The sequence below is a fragment of the Neofelis nebulosa genome, chromosome 8 (genome assembly GCF_028018385.1).
Source record: "Neofelis nebulosa isolate mNeoNeb1 chromosome 8, mNeoNeb1.pri, whole genome shotgun sequence".
Lineage (NCBI taxonomy): Eukaryota > Metazoa > Chordata > Mammalia > Carnivora > Felidae > Neofelis > Neofelis nebulosa.
In genome coordinates, this window is record NC_080789.1 from 108,333,917 (window position 1) to 108,356,989 (window position 23,073).

A 23,073-nucleotide genomic window follows, 5' to 3' on the forward strand; every position below is an offset into this window, starting at 1 on the left:
TCACCTGGAGAATCTTGTTCAGATCAGATTCTGGTTCACTAGGCCTGGACTGGGTCCTGAGGTTCTGCACATTTAACAAGCTCATTGCTCACTGCATTTTGAGAGCAGAACGACCTCAAACCCTTCCATGCTTTCCAACACTGCTGGACTTGCCTTTTTATTTAAAGAGGGAGACGACCAGGGCGCCGGGGTGGCTCAGGCGGTTAAGTGTCTGACTTCAGCTCAGGTCATGATCTCAAAGTTCATGAGTTTGAGCCCCATGTCAGGTGCTGTGCTGACAGCTCAGAGCCTGGAACCTGTTTCAGATTCTGTCTCTGCCCCTTCTCCACTCTGTTTCTCTCTCTCCTTCAAAAATAAACATTAAAAAAAATGAGGGAGACTCCCTCATGTGGTCCTCTAACTTTGTGCTTTTCCAAATCTTCACCTTTTTTCTTTTCTGCCAGTAATGTCCCCTCATCAAAGCTGACTTTCCCCTGTGCGCTGCATTCCAGCCTCCCCTGTCTACCTCCTGGCCAAATGCTGTCAGTTAGCCTCTCCTCCTTTCTTCCCTCCCTATGAAGGTTGTTCCAGTTCCCTCTATTTGAATATCACATATTTACCTCTCTTTATCTTCATGCAAGCTTTTTTTAAGTTTTCTTTGTTTGGGTTTTTTTTAGTAATTTCTACACCCAACGTGGGGCTGGAACTCACAACCCCAAGATCAAGAGTCACATGCTCTTCTGACTGAGCCAGCGAAGCGCCCCATACCTTCATCCAAACTCTTCACTAATAGAACCTGGCTTTTTTTCCCTGACATTTGGCTTCCTCCCTACCTTTCTACAACTACTGACTTACATAGAGCCTTAGCCCTTTCACAGCACTTAACATCCTGTGTGGCCTCTGACAGCTTGATCAACCCCCTCTTGACCTGGTTCTCACTGGTGCCGTGACCCACACTCACCCAGCTGTGACACGGCCTGCCTTTCCAGTGACCTTCTTCCACTTCCCAAAGGTGTGCTCTTCCTAAGACTTGCTTTCTTCTTTTTTTTTTTTTAAGACTTTTTAAAAAATGATCTCTACACCCAACATGGGCCCAAATTCACAACCCCAAGATCAAGAGTCACACGCTGTACCGACCAAGCCCAGCCAAGCACCCCTCTCTTCTCTTCATGCAGTCAGTGCACCTTCCTCTAAATGACTTTTACTTTTACCTACAACTTAAGATGTCCCTCTGTGCAATCAACTTCTATCTTCAATTCAGACTTTTTTGCCATGTTCTGGTCACCCTTTCCAAGTTCCTGTTGGACATTGACACCAAATGTCCCTACTGCCATTGTTGCCACTGTTTTAAATTTTTTACCGAAATGATTTACAATTTTATTTCCTACATCTTGTTAATTTGTAACATTCTTCCTTAACCATTTTATTATAATTCACATTAAAACTGATTGGGGCACCTGGGTGGCTCAGTCAGTTAAGCGTCCAACTTTGCTCAAGTCATGATGTTGTGGTCCATGAGTTCAGGCCCCACGTCAGGCTTTGTGCTGACAGCTCAGAACCTGAAGCCTGCTTTGGATTCTGTGTGTCTCTCTCTGCCTGTCTCTCTCTCGAAAATAAGTAAACATTTTTTGAAAATTAAAAAAAAAAGCTGACATCTTCACTTCTTCCTCCAATGCCATCCATTTATGTTTAAATGTAACATACTGTCTTCATTGCTTATCTCTTTTCCTTTCTACTCTGGTAAAATACACATAAAATATACCATTTTAACCATTCTTTAAAATGCATTTGCTTTTTTTTTTTTTTAATGTTTATTTATTTTTGAGAGACAGAGCACAAGTGAGAGAAGGGCAGAGAGAGAGGGAGACAGAATCTGAAGCAGACTCCAGGCTTCTAGCTGACAGCACAGAGCCCAGTGTGGGGCTTGAGCTCACAAAACTGAGATCACAACCTGAACCCAAGTCAGATACTTAACCGACTGAGCCACCCAGGTGCCCCAAATGCCTTTGCTTTTTTGAAATTTTAAATGTTTATTTTTGAGAGAGAGTATGCACAAGCAGGGGAAGGACAGAGAGAGGGAGACACAGAATCTAAAGCAGGCTCCAGGCTCCAAGCTGTCAGCACAGAGCCCGATGTGCAGCTCAAACCCACAAGCTGTGAGATCATGACCTGAGCCGAAGTCAGACGCTTAGGCAACTGAGCCACCCAGGCGTCCTTGACCATTTTTAAGTGTATACTTCAGTTGCATTGAGTACAATCACCTCATTATACAACCATGACTACTATCCATCTCCAGAACTTCTGTATCCCATAGTGAAACTCTATACCCATTAAACTAATACCCCACCTCCCTTCTCCCCCAACCCCTGATAACCACTTTTCTTTCTGTGTGTATGAATTTGACTATTCTAGGTACCCCAGATAAGTGGAATCATACAGTATTTTTCCTTTTTCTGGCTTAGCATATTTTCAAGGTACATCCATGTTGTAGCATGTAACAGAATTTTATTCCTTTTTGAGGCTAAATATCCCATTGTGTGTATATACCACATTTTGTGTATCCATTTATCCATCAAAGGACATTTGAGACGTTTCCCCTTTTGGCTATTGTGAATAATGTTGCAATGAACATGAGTGTACAGATAGTGTTTAAGGCATTGCTTTCAATTCTGGATGTATACCCAGAAGTGGAACTGCTGGGTCATGTGGTAATTGTATTTTTAACTCTTTGAGAACCTGCCATACCCATTTCCACAGCCACTGCATCATTTTACATTCCCATCAGCAACACACAAGAGTTCCAATTTCCCCGCATCCTTGCCCACATGTGTAGTTTTGTTTGTTTGATAATCGCACCCTAGCAGGTGTGGTACCACTCTTTCCAGTGCACACTGCCATCCCCTGTTTTGTGGCTGCCACTTTAAACTCAATAGCCATCCAAACTTTTCTTCCCTCCCCACTCTCCTTACCTACCCACCCCTTCTGATGCTACTAGTTGGGGTGATATATCTTTTCTTGCTGATCCATGTGTCAAACCTGGTATTTGTCCCGGGCATGTTTAATCAGCTGCCAAGCCCTATTGATTCTTCACAGAAATCAGTCACATCTCTTTCCTCCTGCATGCAGGTTCTGATTTTATTTCTCACCTGGATTATTGTAATCTCCTGGCCTGTCCAGACCACTTGGCACTGCCATAAACCTGACCTCTGACCAAAAAAAAAAAAAGGGAGTGGGGGGGCACCTCGCTGGCTCAGTCAGTAGAGCATGTGACTCTTGATCTCAGGGTCATGAGTTCAAGCCCCATGTTGGGCATGGAGCCTACTTAAAAAAAACAAACAAACTGAACTGTGCCCTCTGGGCCCCTATTCCACATCCTATGTCAGCTTTCCATTGCCCACCAGGAAAAGAGAGGAAAAAAATGTTATCATTTAGTGAGCACCTTTTATGTGCCAGGCACCCAATGCTAAATGTACCAAATGTACTAAATGCTCTACATCTGAGTCTCATTTCACAGAGGTAGCAGGCACAGAGAAGTTACGTAATTTAAGGTCATGCGGCTAGTCAGTGGTAAACTAGAATTCAAACCAGTTCAAAAACAGTCTTACTCCAAAGCCCACTCAACACTCTGCTCTCCTACCTCATTAGCAGTTTTATGAACTGGATATCTCAAGCCCCTTTTGAGGAAGAAAAGCACTAAGTTAAATAACTTGCTTAAAGTGAGGTAGTTATTAACTTGGAAGCTGGAATTTGAACCTGGGTCTCTGACATCAAAGTCTGTCCCATGCTGATTCTTCATCTCTCCCAAATCCTTGGCCAGGCAACAAGGTCCTCTACCTTTGGGACCCAATATGTTACCAGCTTTATACTCCCCCCTACTGTCTCATCCCTTGCCCCAGATTAGACACTTTGCCACTAAAGAGAAGCTGGGTTTTAATTTTACCTCTCTGCCTCCGGTCTTCAAGGCCAAAACCAGTGACTACTTACTGAAACTTTTCCAGCTGTCTATGCTGGAAGAAATCCTCAGCTGCAGCTCTGAGTTCATAACTCAGCTGTACCACTTGTGAGTGCAGGGAATGTGCCAAATCAGCACTGCGGCCCTGCCACAGCGGAGCACGTGGTGGACCACTGAAAATACAGAACCACTGAAATAGGCAATCACTTGTAGTTAGAAAAGTGTGTGAGTCTGACAAGCAGAGGCTTCTGACCCCAAAAGTCTGGCAGAAGCGTTTGCATTGCATTGATTTTCCCTTGTTTGTCCTCCTCCCTGACTTCCAGGTCTCTGAGTGGGTGGCCAGTCTCCCCTCACCCCCACCCCCACACTGCCTTGAACAAAGCTTTTTCCATCCTGAATTTTTGTCTCAGTCATTCCACAACCAAGTAAACAGCCACCTGCTTGCCATCTAGGGAGGTAGGACTGGGCTTGACTAGGCTGCATAGTGGCCTCTTTGGGGGTTCATTCAAACCCAATGTTTACAGGTGTGGGAGGTGGGAGAGAAGCTGGGGACCCAGAGTAGAGGATGGCTTAGTGACGACCTGCCCCAGGGGAAGGGGCTGTGTGGGTATGAAGAGGGAGGGCCACTAACGATACCAAAAGAGGATGGTAAACCAACCCTTCCTGCAGTTCCTGCAGTTCAGCAGTGATCTGGCCTATATCTTGGCATCCAGAAAAGACAGAAGGTTCCTTACTAAAAGCAGGTAAGTGTTTGTCTTGTCTGTATCAAGCTTAGAGTTGCTAGGGAAAGACCCGCTTCTAGCAAATAAACTGAGAAAGGTCAGAGCAGCCTGTGGAAAGGGTCTCCATCCATTTGCTGCATAGAGTTGGAAGGGGGTGGGTAAGAGGAAGTGGCCAGTCCCTGACAATAGTCCCAGATGACGTCTAAGTCAGGAAGTAAGTTATTTCCTTGGCACTGCTCATGTAAGGGGCTCGTCTCTGAAGAACTCTGGCTTGCCCTGCTAATTAGAGTAGGTACAGAGAGGATGCCTCTCTTCCCTGAGTGCCTCCTCACAAGGTGTAGAGAGGAGAGACAACTGAAGAGCAGAACTGTCTGTCTCATGATGAGACTGACTACAAGGTTAAAGGTGATAGCTACCTCATGGTTCACTGATTCCAACATCTTACTTGAATGCCTCTGCACCAGGCTCCGGGGGCACAACCCTAAGACTTTCGTCTCCCAGTAACATCATTTTGATTGGGGGTGGACAAACTGCTGTAATATGATGTGGTACACTCTATAACTGGATATTAAATGGGATCACAGAACAGGACTCCTAGCCAAGATTTGAGGGACTTACGGGAGGGGGCCTGGGTAGCTCAGTGGGTTAAGCACCTGACTCTTAATTTCGGCTCAGGTCGTGATCTCATGTTTGGCTGTGAGACAAGCCCCATGTCAGACTCTGCATTGAGTGTGGAGCCTGGTTGGGCTTCTCTCTCAAAATAAATAAAACTTTAAAAAAAATCAAAGAGGGGCTCACGGGAGGAAGCCCAAAAAACTTTTTTTTTCTTTTTTGTTTTCCAAAAAACAAATTGTAATTCGTCAGGTACAGATGGGGCAAGAGTGTCCTACTCAACAGGACAGTATGTGCAAGGCTCAAACGCAAGAGACCGTGATATGTTCCCAAAAGTGAGAGTTCTCGATGGCTGGCAAGGAGAGTAGACTTGGTGATTTGGGAAGGTACAGTCAAGTAGGAAAGTAGGTTCCGGGTCTGGGCAAAGAGCTGGGAAACTGTCCTAAGAGTGGAGGGAAGTTAGCGCTGCACTTTAGGCAGGGAAGTGCTTAAATGGCAGGCTGGCAGTTGGGTCCAGACTTGCACTTCTGCTCACTTGGCCATGTTGTGGAGCTCAGGTTTGAGGGGAGCAAGGGGGGGGACAGAGTGGGGAGACTGCCAGGTGCTCCAGACAGTGGACGACGCCCGTGTGATCAAGCAGTGGCTGGTGGGCCCACGAGAGACTTAGGACAGCTTTTTTCTACCCATGATTAAAGACCTGTTTATCCTAGTTTATTATGGAGCAATAGTTTTGTAAAATACAATAAAAATCAATTGATAGAAAAATACAAATTTTATTTAAAAAAAATTTTTAAGTTTTATTTACTTATTTTGAGAGAGAAGGCATGAGCAGGGGAGGGGCAGAGAGAGGGAGAGAGAGAACCCTAGCAGGCTCCATGCTGCCAGTGCAGAGCCCAGTGTGGGGCTTGAACTCACAAATTGTGAAATTGTGATCTGAGCTGAAATCAAGAGCCAGACACAAACGACTGAGCCACACGGCACCCCAAAAAATAAAATTTTTTTAAATGTTAGAATATAAGCTCACATTTTTCTCAGTAAATTATAAAACATGAAATTCCTCAAGATGCCATAAAAATTCCTAAGCATTTATTCTCAATTTCTGTAGTTGTCACAGATCAGCACTGAACCACATGCCCTGAGTAGCACAGACTTTAGGATGAAGAATTGCCAGAACATGATGACTGATTAGTTGTGGAAACATAAGGGGGAAAGGATGAATCAAAGATGGCTCACAGACTTGGCCTGGATAATTGAATGGCTGGTGGTGCAGCTTCCAGAGCTAGGAAACCAGGAAGAGAAACAGCAGGTCTACAGGGGTGGATACAAGTAAAAAGAGGTATTACTATACTGTGTGAAGCCAGACTGCTAAGATGGGGATGGCCAGGAGCTGGTTAAGATAATGGTGAGGGGCTCAGGGCAGAAATCCTCAGCTGCAGGTACATCATGAGCAAGTAGACAATGACTGAAGCCCAAGAGAAGATGGGTTTTCAGGATGATTGTGTGGAGTGGAGTGGAGTGGAAGGAGTCAAGAATCTTGGCAGGACTTTATGGGTACCAGTGACTAAAGACACTGGTCATGGGGGCTGGGAAGCCACTGGGGAGCCAAGGAGTCACAGAAGTCAAGATAATAGAATGTTTTAATGTGGGAGGAATGAAAAGTGGTGGAATCAGGAGCTCAGAGAACCCTGGCCTGCTCTGGTCCCTGCAACTCCCCACCTAGAATCATCTTTCTAAATAGATGTGTCTCTGGACAGTCTCGTTCAAAATATGATCCTGGGAAACCATGTAATAATTACTTTAGGGGTGCCTGGTTGACTCAGTCCATAGAGCATGCAACTTGATCTACAGGTCTTGAGTTCAAGCCCCACATTGGGTGTAGAGCTTACTTTAAAAAAAAAAAAAAAGAAAATTACTATACAGTTGTCTGTGCTTTCCAAATTTTCTAATTTTTTTCTAGTACTTTAAATACTTTAAGAAATAGAACAATTGTTCATATTAACAAAAGGGAACTGATCACCTCCTAAGCATCTGTTAACTAGCTATCTCCTAAAGAAATACACAGGATGGGTCACAGTTTCTTTTTAATTTATTTAAGTTTATTTGTTTTGAGAGAGAGAGAGAGAGAGAGAGAGAGGAGAGAGAGAGCAGGGGAGGGGTAGAGACAGAGGGAGAAAGAATCCCAAGCCGGCACCCCACTATCAGCACAGGGCCCAACACGGGGCTCAATCCCATGAACCATGAGACCATGACCTGAGCCGAAATCAAGAGCCAGTAACTCACCCAACTGGGCCACCCAGGCACCCCAAAATGGGTTACAGTTTTGATGTTAGGGGCAGAACCCCTGGACAAGACAGGGTAGGTAAGCCGACTGGGCCCTGCCATGCAGACTCCCTCCCAGGCCCTCCAAGGACCTGTCTGCTTCTGGCTCTTCGACCAGTACGTCCCTTAGCCAGCTTCTTGCTCGCAAAACAGCAGGAGAGTGGAGAAGGGGCAGATGACCCCTCTGAGTGCACACACACACACGCCAAGCAGAGATACTTCTGGAAATGGACACATAAGGGATCAAAAAATGCCTGGCTCTGCGCGCCAGCTGAGTGGTGTCCTGCCTGCCATACAAGGGGCACCTTGTCACTGACTTCCCACAGAGCTGGAGGAAACTGTTCCCAGAGCCTCAACTTCTCTCCCAGTGCCAGACCCTCCCTGTGGGCAGCCTCCTCTCCTGCCTTGCCTTTCACTCCTCAGCCCCTCAGGTTTCAGGCCTCCACCAGCTCCATGGTTCTTCAGCCCTGGACAGTCGCCAAGCCCAGACCCTTTCTTTAAAAAGTTCTCTCCTAAGGCACCTGGGTGGCTCAGTCGGTTAAGTGGCCGACTTCGGTTCAGGTCATGATTTCGCGGTCCGTGAGTTCGAGCCCCGAGTCAGGCTCTGTGCTGACAGCTCAGAGCCTGGAGCCTGTTTCAGATTCTGTGTCTCCCTCTCTCTGACCCTCCCCCGTTCACGCTCTGTCTCTCTCTGTCTCAAAAGTAAATAAACGTTAAAAAAAAAAAATTAAAAAAAAAAAAAAGTTCTCTCCCAACTAACCCTTGTCCTCTGCACTCTCCACCACCCCCCTTTTCTCTCTACCTCATTGCTTTGCCATCATGCCACTTATCTGGCTTCTCGCATGAAATTTCCTTTTCTCAACCTGTTCTTTCTGAATTGTCCTCATACCACATTCAACAGTGTGCTTTCCCCCTTAAAAGTATTCAGTATTTTTTTACTGCCTGCAGGATCAAATTGGTGAAAAGTTAATTTAGGGGGCACAAACTATATTGGGCAAACCCCAGGTTCTCCATGCCTGATCTAACCTACTTTTGTAGCCCTTTTCCACCGTTCTGGTGAGCCAGCCAGGGCGGTGAGCTGTGCCCTCAGCCCTTTGCTTGGCCCCCTTAGGTGCTCACACAGTGCTGTGTCCAGGCCACCTCCCCCTCCTCTTCTCCTTAGAAACTTTCCCTTATTTTTTTTAGTACATGTGCTGCTGAAGCAAGCACCTCCCTATGTTTTTTTTTTTTTAAGTTTATTTATTTAGAGACAAAGAATGAAAATGGAGAAGGGGCAGAGAGAGAGGGAGAGAGAGAATCCCAAGCAGGCTCCATGCTATCAGCGCAAAGCCCAGTGTGGTACTCGGTCCCATGAACTGTGAGATCATGCCCTGAGCCAAGATCAGAGTCAGACGCTTAACTGACTGAGCCACCCTGGCGCCCTTCCCTTATTTTTTAAGACCACTTCTAGATCCTCCAAGCCAGGCTGGAATGGCCTTGGACATCTCTGAACACTTACAGTATTCACTATCTAAGCATCTCAATTGCAATAAAATGGAATTTGAGAGTTCTTTAAAAAGTTTGCTTATTAGTTAAGAACTCTTTAGCTACGTGGGTGCCTGGGTGGCTCAGTCGGTTAAGCACCTGACTTCAGCTCAGGTCATGATCTCATGGTTCATGAGTTTGAGTCCCACTTCAGGTGAGCTTGAGCCCCATTTCAGGCTCGGCCCTGACAGTGCAGAGCCTGCATGGGATTCTCTCTCTCCTTCTCTCTCTATCCCTTGCTCACTCATACCCGGTCTCTCTCTCTCAAAAAAAAAAAAAAAAAAAAGAGAGAGAGAGAGAAAAGAAAAAAAAAAAAAACACAACTCTTTGGCTACCCAATTACAAAAACTAATTTTAATTTGCTTAAGACAATAAGTCATAACACCCCAAAACAACAGCAACAAGACAATAAGTCAATTCATGAAATATCCCTTTGGTACCTAAGGTCGAGAATGAAGTGGGTCACTGTATAGTCAGGGCTTCAAACCCCACCAGAACTCTCTGCTCTCTCTCTTGTTCTGCTTTATCCATCTCTCTTGCTACAAATGATCTCTCTGTTTTCCAAACCACATACCACATGACAGTAAACATGACTGCAGATCAGCCCCAAGTGTTATGTTACAGACAAAATCTGTAAAGAAGCTACACAATCTCTTCTTTAAGATGACTGTAGAGGTCAGGGCTCCTGGGTGGCTCAATTGGTTAAGTGTCCCAAGTCCCTTTTTTTTTTTTTTTTTTTAATGTTTATTTATTTTTGATAGAGATAGAGTGAGCTGGGGAGGGGCAGAGAGAGAGGGAGACAGAATCTGAAGCAGGCTCCAGGTCAGCACAGAGCCCGATGCAGGGCTCCAACTCACAAACTATGAGATCATGACCTGAGCTGAAGGCAGATGCTTAACCGACTGAGCCACACAGGTGCCCCAGGGTCCCAACTCTTGATTTCAGCTCAGGTCATGATCTCAAGGCTGTGGGATCGAGCCCCAAGCCCCACGTAAACCTTTGCATCAAGCCTACCTCTTGTCAAGCCCTGCAGGCATAGAGCCTGCTTAAGATTCTCTCTCTTTCCCCCTCTGCCCCACCCCCACTCATTTGTGCACACCTGAGTGCTCTCTCTGTAAAAATTAATTAAGGGGCACCTGGGTGGCTCAGTCCGTTAAGCATCCAACTTCAGCTCAGGTCATGATCTCGTGGTTAGTGAGTTCAAGCCCCATGTCAGGCTCTGTGCTGACAGCTCAGAGCCTGGAGCCTGCTTCAGATTCTGTGTCTCCCTCTCTCTCTCTCTGCCCCCCTGCCCACTCATGCTCTCTCTCTGTCTCTGTCTGTCTCTCTCTCTCAAAAATAAACATTTAAAAAAAATTTTTTTAAATACCTATAGGGGAAATTAAATGACCTATTAAGTCAGGGGCCCATCCTCAGGTAATCAACACTACCCAGGAGAATAGCGTCACATTTTAGGAACATGGTAGGTAGTCCCCACCAGGTGAATGGTAAGAGAGAATGGGGGTTCCTGGAAATGCAGTAATGAAGAGCTACAACAGTTGTATCACTGCATCCCACCCTTTGATGCCTGGGGACGTGCAGAGGCATACCATTTCCCATTCATTCACATGTTTTCCTTTTTTTAAAAAAATATTTTATTTTTTCATGTGATCTCTGCCCCCCAGTGTGGGGCTCAAACTTACAACCTCAAGATCAAGAGTCACATGTTCTATCGACTGAGCCAGCCAGATGTCCCTAAATTTCCCCCTTCTAAATATGGATCAATAATCACGTGTCAAACTATAAATGCACTTATCTTCCCAATGTGAGATAACTCAATGTCATGACCAGATACTGCAGCCAGAGGCAATGACAGGGAGCCTCTGTTATCCAGATAAAGATTACTTTTTTTATATGTATATATCCTGTCTTTCTCCCCTTTGGTCCCAAAGAGTTTCAGATGTAGATACTCATAATTCTGTATCCCGGTGCTTAAATAATTAGTATTACTACCCCAGTACTCCCCAAACACTATTTTTCTAAATTCCATTTCGAAGAGAGAACAGGTGAAATATTATCTATTGGCCAATAGTCTAACACATAGAGCACACCTGGCTCAGTCAGAGGAGTCTACTACACTTGATCTTGGAGTTGTGAATTCGAGCCCCACGTTGGGTGTAGAGATTACTAAAAAAAAGGAAATTAAACAGGGTGCCTGGGTGGCTCAGTAGGTTAGGCATCTGCCTTTGGCTCAGGTCATGATCTAATGATTCATGGGTTTGAACCCAGCATCAGGCTCTGTGCTGTCCCAGCAGAGCCTACTTTGGATCCTCTGTCCCCTTCTTTCTCTGCCTCTCCCCCACTTGCGTGCGTGCACGTGCTCTCTCTGTCTCTCTTAAAAATGAATAAATGAAAACTTTTTTTTTTAAATCCTAAAAAAAAAAAAGAAAAGAAAAAATGTTTAAAAGGCTAAATATTTTAGTCAGTATCCATTTGTTTACTAAATTCTTTGGCAGTGTAGGGAGCAACTTGGTCAGGCAAATAAATGGCTGCCCCAAGGCTGGGCTTGCCGGAAGAATTTCCCTTGCCTGGGATCCTCCAGGTCCCATATATGGAGAGAACGGTGCCCAGGAGCGCCCCCGGTGGGAGGGTGTGCTGTATCGCTCTGCTCTGGAAGTCTATTCCTGTCAGGGCTGGAACCAGCAGGGACCTTGTTTTTGTTCTCAGCTGCATCCCGGCTGCCTGAAACTGTGGCCACTGGCACAGTCAGCACTCCCCACGCGTTTCTAGGGTGACTAACACTTGGGCCAATGGATTATCTGAGGTATTGAGCAAGTACGAACTCTATTGCCAAGTTTGGGATTTGGGGAGTGATGACTCCTTTAAAACCTTCACTGGCTCACTGTCAGTTTCCTCTTTGTTGACTCCGTTTGCTAATGTGTTTACTGGCGCCAGCAATCTTGTGTGGCCCAGTCCTTGAATACTAAGTCTGTCCAAGAGAACTGCCTGGCCTGGGACTTACAGTGGCATGGCCCAGTCCCATGGGGTGGGGGTGCTCTGCAGTGCATGCCCACACTACACACCAACAGGCAAATGCACTTAGAGGTTGGAGACATTATCACATCTGCCTCGTGAAAGCACTATGGCCCTGGGATTCGGGTGTCCCTAATTTCTCTGGCTTCTCTTAAATACCCCTATTCCAAAAGCCAGTGAAACACAATTTATAAACTAATAGTTTTGTTCTAGAAAAAGCAGGGAATATGGCTGCAAGATTCTCAATTATTTGAATCGCTGCTTTCAGACTGATAGGGTTTTTTAAATGTCCCGTTGTTTCTTATCTACTTTTAAGGTGCCGATCCGGGATTACAACACATCTTTCTCTCATAACAACTTTGTGAGTGTCTCAAAGAACAGCTGACACACTTTAATTTCCTGACATTTTGTGCCTGAGTGGCTCAGTTGCTTAAGCGTCTGACTTCGGCTCAGGTCATGATCTCGTGGTTCGTGAGTTCGAGCCCCTCATAGGGCTCTGTGCTGACAGCTCAGAGCCTGGAGCCTGCTTTGGATTCTGTGTCTCCTTTTCTCCCTGCCCCTCCCCCACCCACACTCTGTTTTTCTCTCTCAAAAATAAACATCAAAAAATTTTTTTCCTGGCATTTTCCCACAAGTTCCCTAAAGCTCCGGCTTTTGGAGGCACGTGGTTAGAGCCTCAAGAGTGACTGGGGGCACCACACAAGAACTGCCAGCCTCTCAGCCTGGAAAAGGGTTTCTTCACAGCCTGTTCCCTGCTTTCTCTGAGTCCATGCTTCAGGTTTATAATTTGCAAATCCTCACTCCCTCTCCTAGTTTAGGGGATAGAAGTCTCTTTTGGTTGGGAGTATCAGAAACACATTCTAGCAAGTTAAGCAATAATGACCTGATTGACAGGACTGTTGAGTGTCTCACAAAATCCAAGGACAGGAATGCAACTGGCATCCAGGAGTGAACTGGAAACTGGGATTTTAAACAACATTAGGACTATCTCCGTCTTTTGTTTCTCCTCCAGATATCTTTGCTTCACTTTTCTGTTTCTTTCTCTGCAGACCAGCTTCCTATTTCTCCAACAGATCCAAGTTTTACACGTTCTGGGTCCAAACACCATGTTCGAAATTTCCAGTTTCTCAGACAAAAACTTTGGTGTCTCCTTAACTAGTCCCTTTGTCTCTCACATCTGTTCTGTCAGGAAATCCTGTTGGCCTTGCGTTCAACATACACCCATAATTAAACCACTTCTCACTCCCTCTCCACCCATATACCCTGAGCAAGCAGGCTTTTTACCTCTTGCCTAGATTCCTGCAATAATTTAATTGATCTTTCTGCTTTTATCTTGAGCCCTCTGTTGCCTATTCTCAACACAGCAGCCAAATAGTCCTGTCAAGAGCATGTCATTTCTCTGCTCAAAACTCTCCAGTTGTTTCTTTTTTCATTCAGAATAACAGCCAAAGAGGGGCGCCTGGGTGGCGCAGTCGGTTAAGCGTCCGACTTCAGCCAGGTCACGATCTCGCGGTCCGTGAGTTCGAGCCCCGCGTCAGGCTCTGGGCTGATGGCTCGGAGCCTGGAGCCTGTTTCCGATTCTGTGTCTCCCTCTCTCTCTGCCCCTCCCCCGTTCATGCTCTGTCTCTCTCTGTCCCAAAAATAAATAAAAAATGTTGAAAAAAAAAAAAAAAAGAATAACAGCCAAAGAGCTTCCAAGGCCTTAAAAGGTCATGCTTCTGCCCGTTATCGCTCTTTGTCTTTATTGCACATCCCTGTTCACGCTTCCTGGCCACCTCACTGTTCCTTCAACTCACCAGTCTCTGCTTACAGGGTCTTTGCACTTGCTCTGCCTTGAGTGTGCTTTCCCACAAACCCGCATGGCTTGCCCTCTCACTTCCTCTGAATCCTCAAGTCACCTCAATGAATCCTTTCTTGGTTAAGCCACCAAACACCCACCCCACTGACATTTTCCTATCTTCCTTCCCTTCTACATTTTTTTCTCCAGAGAATTTATCAGTATCTGGTTTAGGATTTACTTATTTCATTTTTTTAAGTTTATTTATTTATTTTGAGAGAGCACACACATGGGGGGAGGGGCAGAGAGAGAGAGAGAGAGAGAGAGAATCTCCAAGCAGACTCCATGCTGTCGGCTCGAACTCATGAACCATGAGATAATGGCCTGAGCCAAAGTTGGATGCTTAACTGACCAAGCCACCCAGGTGCCTGTTTTACTTATTTCATTTATTGCTTGTCTCCTCCTTTAAAATTTAAGCCCCTGACAACTAGGATTGTACTCTTTGGTTCAGTCTTATATCCCCAGACCTGGAACAGTCAGTGCCTGGCACTCAATAAATTTTTTCTGCATGGGTCAATATACACCAAGAGGACTGATCTCTCTGGTCTTCCCCAAAACAAAACACTTGGAGACAACAGAAAATTGCCAGCAGCCTCAGGGACCAATGAGGAGCATGGAAGAGGAGGGGGACCCTAACACAGCTTGAAGTGAGCCTGGAGAAAGACTCCTCAGAGCTCAAGCCAGCCTCCATGGGAGCACCCAGAGAACTCTTCCTGACACTGCTCTGCTGGGGTCAAACAGGACCTCCCCCGCCCAAAAAAAAGCTGCAATAATTACTATTATTTTAGCTTTGACTTTTTGACACCTGCTTTCCATATGTATCCATTATACATAAGCCCCGAGACTTAAAGCAGCTTAGTCTTTCAACAGGATCATAGGAAGTTCAGAAAACACATTTTAAGAGCCAAAAAATAACTTCAGAACATTTCTGTGTTTTATTGTGGTTCATGGGCCCGACAAGAGGCGTTCCTAGTCCATAGCAACTCTTAAAATCCCGGTTTTGTACCATCAGCTTCCCTCACCACCGCTTCCAGGCTCTTCTTCCAAATGTCCCAGAACTCCTCTCCTTGAGCCTAGTTTGGGCCCGTTGTCCTTCTCTCTCATTGCCTTTCTTCTGATCTCAATCCCCAAAGTCCAAAAAGTTTCATGAAGGAAAAGTAACAGAGCCAGTTGGCAGTATTGATCCATTAATAATGTTCTGTCCCAGTACATGTGAGGTTTCTCATACCATGAGATGAGTGCTGTTCTGATCATGTTATAGAGGAGGAAACGGGCCTGCGGAGGCTCATCAGGAGGGTGGCTCAGGCCAGTCTCCACTGACACCCGTGTTCTCTCCACTCTGCTGCGGTGGGCCACAGTCCAGGACACAGGCACCACATCTGCCTCGGCCAGCCATCTCCCTGAGGAGCCAGCAGCCTGTGTCCCAGGGACCCACCAGCAGAATGTCCAGCCAGGATTTGAGGTAAACTGGCTGAGACGGCCAACTCTCTGGGCTGGGTTTCTGTGGTAACATGTGGTAACAACACATCATTCAGCTTCTTTACCAGATTCCTGAGTCCTGGGGAGGAGCAAGCGAGACTCATTTCCCCCCAGTATACTATGTGTATATATACATACATATATATATATATATATATATGTATGTGTGTGTGTGTGTGTGTATATATATAGTGTCATTGTTTGAACTACATCTTCTCAGACTGCAGAATTTCAGTCACAATTCTATTTGTTTTCACAAAGTTGCTTGTTTGTGAAATCAGGGTTCAGATGTGAGAAAATCTATTATCTATTCCTACTACTTCCAGGTAATCTACCTCCAAATATTTTGCTCACAGTTGCCCTTGGCCTGAAAGATAATGAGATATTACTAGGTTCCAAGGAGACTGAGGAAGCTTTATTTTCTGTTTTCAGTCTTTCAGTTTCTATTTTCAGTCTTCCAAAATTTCTGGATAAGGGGGCTCACATTATGTAAAGTGTGACTTTTTTTTTTTTTTTTTACTTTTGGCTAGAATCAGATAATCTCAATACTTTAACCCTGGTTATCTTACACTGACTAGAAGCAGGTTCTCTTATTATAAATAATAGCTATCATTTACCAAGTGCATTAACTTATTTAATCCTTACAAAATCCCTTGAGGCCAGTTTTACAGTGGGGGGGCGGGGGGGGACAAAGGATCAGAGAAGTGAGGTAACTTGTTTAAGTAAACAGCATAGCCAGGGTTCAAATTCCATTCTGAGTGACCTTAAGCCAAAATAAAATTGCAATCTGTTTGAAAACTTCCTTATGTGGCTCTAAAGGTGGGGATCAGCTGAAGAACAGGCCCTGGGTGGAAGCTGTGAGGGACTGCTCTGAGGTGAGCTGAGGACTTCCTGCCCTGGCAGGGCCCCAGGGGGCAGAGTTGGCACTCTGGACCTCCTTCCCAAAAGCCTTTGCAGCATCCTAGCTTGAGGAACATTTTCCTGGAGGGGTTAAGATGCCTGAGTCCTGGTGAGTGCAAAGCCCCTGGAGGGGGCCCTGGCCCCCAGCCCCTCACCTGTCTCTGAGGGAGGGAGCCCCAGGTTAGGTTGGCCAAGGAGGTGCTGCAGTCAGGGAAGCAGGCTGAGGAGAGGGGTCTCTGGTGTGGAGCTGAGGTGGGGCTGCTGTTCCCACCCTCTCTGCCCCCACCCCCACCCCCACCCCCCATCTAGTCCTGGCTTTGTGCAGCTTTCTGCAGCCAGCCTCCCTCAGAACTCCTGTGTCTCTCTGCCTCCCTCACTTATTCTTTGCTTCCCTCCTCCTCACGGACTAGTATTACAGCAAAACTCATCAATGGAGGTGTGGCAGGGCTTGTTGGAGTAACTTGTGTGTTCCCCATCGACTTGGCCAAGACTCGGCTGCAGAATCAACATGGAAAAGATATCTACAAAGGAATGTAAGTATTGGTGAGGGGAATGGGGTGAGCAGGGAGAGGGGGACTCCCAAGGGACGAATATGGGGCCTCATTCTTTCCCATCTCTTTATTTAGAGAGTCATGGGGGGTGGAGTGGGGTCAGGGGAGGTGGTCAACTGGGGTGTGACCAGCAGGATTAGGACACAGGAGTAGGGGAAGCGGGGCTGATGGAGCAGCGTCTTGCTCACCACTGACTTCATTTTCTGGCCTCTGCTTCTAGGATAGACTGCCTGGTGAAAACTGCCAGGGCGGAAGGCTTCTTGGGCATGTACCGAGGTGGGTTTATCATGCATCCCTGGGGGAAGGCTGGCTTGGGTAAAGTGAGAACAGAGGGTGCAGTACAGGGCACCAGACTTTGTGGGTTTATAGAACATTGGGACTTGGTGTTTCTTCTGCCCAGGGAGCTCCTGGGGCAGGGCCTGGGCTACCACGTGATCCTAAGCCACATTTGTTTTTCACAAACCCCCCACCCCTCGTTCCTTGGTGGAGACAGAGGCAGTTATGGTGAGGTTTTAGGGAGCACCAGTGAGCACACTGGAGCAACCCAGGAGCCCTAGTTTTCATCATGGCACCACTACTGTCTCACTGGGTGATGCTGGCCCCCACATTTCTCTTCCCCCCACTTCTCATTTAGGGCTGAAGGGGGAGAGGCTGACAGGGAAGAGAATGGAAAGGGTTTTGAGCTCCTGAAAGGGAGTTACTGGATGGCTCTTCCCTGACACAAGCCAGTGCTGTCCCTGTCCCTTGCAGTGTCCCCGCACAGCCATGATTACAGATTAGAAAGTGGATACAAAACTGGCGTTGAGAAGGAGCTGATGTAGAACCCCTGAGAAATAAAGTAAAAACCTCTGTGACTCAAAGAGCTGCCAGTGGGACTGGGCTAGTAAAGCACAGAGTAATGGAAACCGATCCCTGTCCCCCAGGACCTTCTTATTGGGGCTTGATTTGGGGAACTGTTCACTTATCATCAGAGATGGGCAGCACTAGCAAAGACAAACATACCTTCCTTATAACTGCACCAATAAGCCCATAAAGAAAACACATACGTGAAAAAGGGAAATGTGGAGGGAGGGGAGTCAAAGTTGGGAGATGAAAAAAAAAAAATCATGTTTCTATAAAATAGGCAGAGGAGCCCTCCTCAACACCCCTTCCTCCCAAGACCCCAGTTACTCCCAGAAACCTACCTGGCTAGGTCTGAGAGGAGGTTGTTTATATGAGTGGAAGACTCAGAGAATTGTTCCTTTTTAAAATAGTTTTTATTTAAATGTTTACGTAAACTCTACACCCAACGTGGGGCTTGAATTTGAACAATCCTGAGATCAAGAGTCACATGCTCTACCAACTGAGCCAGCCAGGTGCTCCAAGAATTGTTACTTTCCAGACGGCCTTAGCTCATCCTGGTTTTTTACTTGCAGGGGCTGCAGTGAACCTAACCTTGGTCACCCCAGAGAAGGCCATCAAGCTGGCAGCCAATGACTTCTTCCGGCAGCTGCTAATGGAGGATGGGTATGGCCAGGCCAGGGGGCTGTGGGATGGAAGTCCTTCACCCTATGTCTGTAGTTTGGGGGAAGGTGACAGGGAGAGGAATGTGCTGGTTTACCTGCCTTCATGTATCTAAACATGTGCACACAAATGGCTGAAGGTTGGCTGCAGATGTTCGGGCAAGTGCAAACTCAAGGAGAAAATGAACTGTTGTAATTTGAAAGTTCTAGATGATAGGTGATAGATGATAGACCATTATAGAATACATATACACATATATTCATCAACTAGCTGATGAACATCTTTTTGGTTTTATTGAGCCATAATTGCAGTACCACACTGTATAAGTTTATACAGTGTGTAATGTTTGTGCCGTATAATGACCTGAGGTAGATATACTGTGAAATGCTTACAATGAGTTTAGTTAACATCCATGACTTCATATAGTTACCAAAAAAAGTTTTTTTCCTCGCAGTGAGAACATTTAGGATCTGTTCTCTTAGCAACTTTCAAATGTACCATAGAGCAGTGTTGACCATAGTCATCATGCTGTCATTACTTATTATAACTGGAAGTTTGTGCCTACAGACCACCTTCACCTAATTCCTGTCCCCCACCTCCCACCCCCAGCCTCTGATAACCATAAACCTGATCCCTTTTTCAATGAGTTTGGATTTTTTTTAGATTCCTCATGTAAACAAGACCATTGAGTTATTCGTTTTACTCTTGTCTGCCTTATTTCACTTAGCATAGTGCCCTCAAAGTCCATGTTTAGATGGCAGGATTTCCTTGTTTTATGGCTGAGTAGCATTGTATTGTGTTATATATATATATATATATATATATATATATACACACACGCACATTTTCTGTATCTACTTATCTGTCCATGAACACGTGGGTTGTTTCCATATCTTGGAAACATGTTGTGAACATGGGGGTGCAGATATCTTGTTGACATAGTGTTTTGTCTCCTTCGGATATATACACAGAAATGGAATTACTGGATCATGTGGTAGTTCTGTTTTTAACTTTTGAGGAACCTCCATACTGTTTCCCATACTGACTGCACCAATTTACATTCCCACCAGTAGTGCACAGGGTTCCCTTTTCACCACATCCATGCCAGCATTTACCATCTCTTTGATGATAAACATTCTAACAAGTGTGCAGTGATAGATATCTCATTGTGGTTTTGATGTGCATTTCCCTGATGGCTAATGATGTTGAGCACCTTTTCATGTACCTGTTGTTCATTTATCTTCTTTGGAGGGGAGCCTGGGTGGCTCAGTCAGTTAAGCGTCCAACTTCAGCTCAGGTCATGATCTCACAGTTCATGAGTTCGAGCCCCATGTCAGGCTCTGTGCTGACAGCTCAGAGCCTGAAGCCTGCTTCAGATTCTGTTTCCCCCTCTCTCTCTCTTTCTGTCTCCCTCTCTTCCTTTCTCTCTCTCAAAAATAAAAAGTTAAAAATATAATATATTCTTTGGAAAATATCTTTTCAGGTCCTTTGCCTATTTTTAATTGGATTATTTGTTGTTCTTTGCTATTCAGTTGTATGATTGCTTTGTATATTTGTATATTAAGCCCTTGTCGGATATATGATTTATATTATTTACAAGTATTTATTTCCATTCCATAAGTTGCCTTTTCGTGTGGTTGACGTTCCCTTTGCTGTTTGAAGTAGCCACACTTTTTTTTTCTCCTGTTGCTTGTGCTTTAGGTGACCCATATCAAGGGGCTTTGCCTCTGTGTTTTCTTCTAGGAGTTTTATGATTTCAGGTCTTACATTTAAGTCTTTAATACATTTTGAATTAATTTTCATAAGTGGTGTAAGATAGGGGTTTAAGTGTCATTCTTTTACATGTGAATATCTGATTTTTCCCAGCACAGTTTATCGAGGAGACTGTCATTTCGCCACTGAGAATTCTTGTCTCCCTTGTCAGAAATTGGTTAACTGTATATTCGGGGGTATATTTCTGGGCTTTCAATTCTGTTCCATTGATCTATGTGTCTGTTTTTATGCTGATAAATTTTTGAAAATCAACCCCAAACACTTTCTAATACTCTCTGTGCCTCCCATTGCCCTAGTGATATTGCTGAAGGGATCAGGGACAATCAAATCCCTGCAATGGGTAGTTTCATTTTACTAGTTTCAACTTCTATGCAGGTGCTACCTCCCTGGCAGCCTGATTTAAAGGTAGTTTCATGTTTTAAAGAGGCTTAGTTTGAGGGCCAGGTGATTATTCACCCAGCTGATCTGAACACAGCTAAATACCATGCATGGAAAGCCCCAACTACCAAGGGAAGGCAGATGGGGCCAGGGTGGGTGGCAGGGCTAGCCTGACGCTGAAAGAGCCTGACTCATGGTCCCACAGGATGCAGCGGAACCTGAAGATGGAGATGCTAGCTGGATGTGGAGCTGGAATGTGCCAAGTGGTGGTCACTTGTCCCATGGAAATGCTCAAGATTCAGCTGCAGGATGCTGGCCGCTTGGGTGAGGTCTCTCCCAACTCCACATGAGATTAATAAAGGGCTGTGATCAGAATAGATTCCCCCACATTCTACACTCATTTGCTAGACTGTGTTATTGAATCAGCTTTCTGGGTCAGAAGTCTTTTTTTTGTTTATTTATTTTGAGAGAGAAGGGGAGAGTGAGCACGAGTGGGTGAGGGTCAGAGAGAGAGGGAGAGAGAGAGAATCCAAATCAGGGTCCACACTCTCAGCACAGAGCCCAGCCTAGGACTCAGACTCACACACCATGAGATCATGACCTGAGCTGATAATCAGAGTCAGATGCTTGACCGACTGAGTGACCCTGGAGCCTCTTTTTTTTTTTTTTTTAAAGATTTATTTATTTAAGCTTATTTGTTTATTTGGGGGGAGAGGGCCAGAGAGAGAGAAAAAGAAAATCCCAAGCAAGCTCTGCACTGTCAGCTCAGAGCCCAACATGCGGCTCGAACTCACAAACTGTGAGATCATGACCTGAGCCAGTATCAGGAGTCATTTAACAGACTGAGCCACCCAAGCACCTCAAGATTTTTTGTGTTTTTAAGTCATCTTTATACCCATTGCAGGGCTCAAACTTACAACCCCAAGATCAAGAGTTACATGTTCTACTGATGAGCCAGCCAGGCACCCTAAGAAGTCTTATGTTAACCATCTTAACAGTTTGGTCAGATGGTCTTAATAGTAACCATCTATTCTAGATTTCAACACTTCCAGTTCAGAAAAAATAGCAGAAATGAGAAACTTGACTCAGAGGGACAGAAAATTCCCTCATACCTCTATCATATCACCATGACATTTAGGCTTGATTTTCTAAAGATTTTAAGAAGTATCAACATCCCGATCACAAATATTTCTCTCAATAGACATTCTATTATGCTACAGAAGCTGGCTGTTAGTGGGAAGGCATAACAAGGGACAAGAGAACCATTCCTATTGTTTTTGTTTTCTCTGGAAGAGAATTTTCCTAAATCCTGATCCTTTCAAAAATATAGAGTGGTGTAGGTACCAAGGCATACATTAAGAACAAGCATTAGCTATCTGGTAGAAGGGAGGCCAGCCCCAGGGGTGGGGCAGAGGGCTTCTCCTCAGAGGGAAACCACAATGCCTGAATTAAATGAGTCAATGTGTGACGTGCCTAACATGGCACCTGGGAAGGTCGTCAATGAACGTGGGTGTCCTTCCCCTCCTCAAACCAAGTATGCATGTGTGTGCTAGAATCAACTGGCTTTCTGGGTTGGTTCACACTAGCCTGAAGCACCTAACACTGCAGAAAAAATAAAGTTTGGGCACTGGAAAGAGTGTTTTGATCTACAAAGAGTAAAAGCTCTGGAAGATTTTGTTTTTTAACTCAGATGAGAGTTTTCAGTATTCCTAAAACGCATAAAAAGTGAAAGACAGGCTATGAATGAATGGATGAATTATGTACCTATCTAAAGCAGACAGTGGGGAAAATAATGTCCATTGATTAATTACCTTTTCTTTTAATAAATTTATTTTTGAGAGAGAGAGAGAGAGAGAGAGAGAGAGAAAGGAAGCAGCAGAGAGAGAATCCCAAGCAGGCTCCATACTGTCAGCACGGAGCCCAAGGTGGGGCCTGAACCTACAAACTGTGAGATCATGACCTGGGTGGAAACCAAGAATCAGATGCCTGATGGAGCCACCCAGGTGCCTCTGATTAACTACCTTCTTAAAGCTAATTGTTTGAGGCCTGCACCTAGATTGCTACCACAAGAAAATGTGTGGTAACTAGCTTTCTTAATATGAAATGTTGCCCTGCTAGGTATCAAACAAAATTGGGATATGAAATAACTTCTTTTTAGCAAGGACCTAAAATCTAGACAAAGCTTCTCAGACAGTGAGAAGAAAACAAATACACAATTTCAGTGTGTTGAACCCTGTGGTCATTAAGGAGACTCACCCACATATGAAATGCTTGTACTTGAAATGCTCGGGAGAAAAAAATTCCATTCTATTTATTAGATGTTTAACTCATCAAATTGCAGGCTCCAAATTATTCAACTAAAATGAAGAATCAAATTCTGTCAAATGGTGAAGGGTTTAAAGACCACGTTCACTTAATCTTGGAATACTGGATCAAGGAGGCACCTCTGGAAGTCTGAAGGAGAAAGCGTTTGGACAAAAAGAATTTGCTGCTTTACACATTAGGCAGAAGGCATATGGGAGTCCAATGTCC

The 23,073-nt window shown here is 45.1% G+C and overlaps 2 protein-coding genes across 6 annotated transcripts in view; one reads left to right on the forward strand and one right to left on the reverse strand.

The window, feature by feature from the left end:
- Positions 1-23,073, forward strand: part of SLC25A18 (solute carrier family 25 member 18) — a 28,672-nt gene that overhangs the window by 1,644 nt on the left and 3,955 nt on the right. Inside the window, exons 1-6 of one of the 5 annotated variants that reach the window (XM_058744245.1) lie at positions 4,449-4,674; positions 15,219-15,419; positions 16,747-16,869; positions 17,108-17,163; positions 18,303-18,393; positions 20,747-20,865. In XM_058744245.1, coding sequence (XP_058600228.1) covers positions 4,577-4,674; positions 15,219-15,419; positions 16,747-16,869; positions 17,108-17,163; positions 18,303-18,393; positions 20,747-20,865 — 688 coding nt within the window. In that variant the 5' untranslated portion in view covers positions 4,449-4,576. Of the gene's footprint in view, positions 1-4,448; positions 4,675-15,218; positions 15,420-16,746; positions 16,870-17,107; positions 17,164-18,302; positions 18,394-20,746; positions 20,866-23,073 lie in introns of those variants that run through there. The other 4 variants (XM_058744244.1, XM_058744247.1, XM_058744248.1 and 1 more) reach the window with 4 other exon arrangements.
- The window catches only part of ATP6V1E1 (ATPase H+ transporting V1 subunit E1), a 61,437-nt gene that overhangs the window by 1,262 nt on the left and 37,102 nt on the right, over positions 1-23,073 (reverse strand). The gene's annotated exons all lie outside the window — the stretch shown is intronic.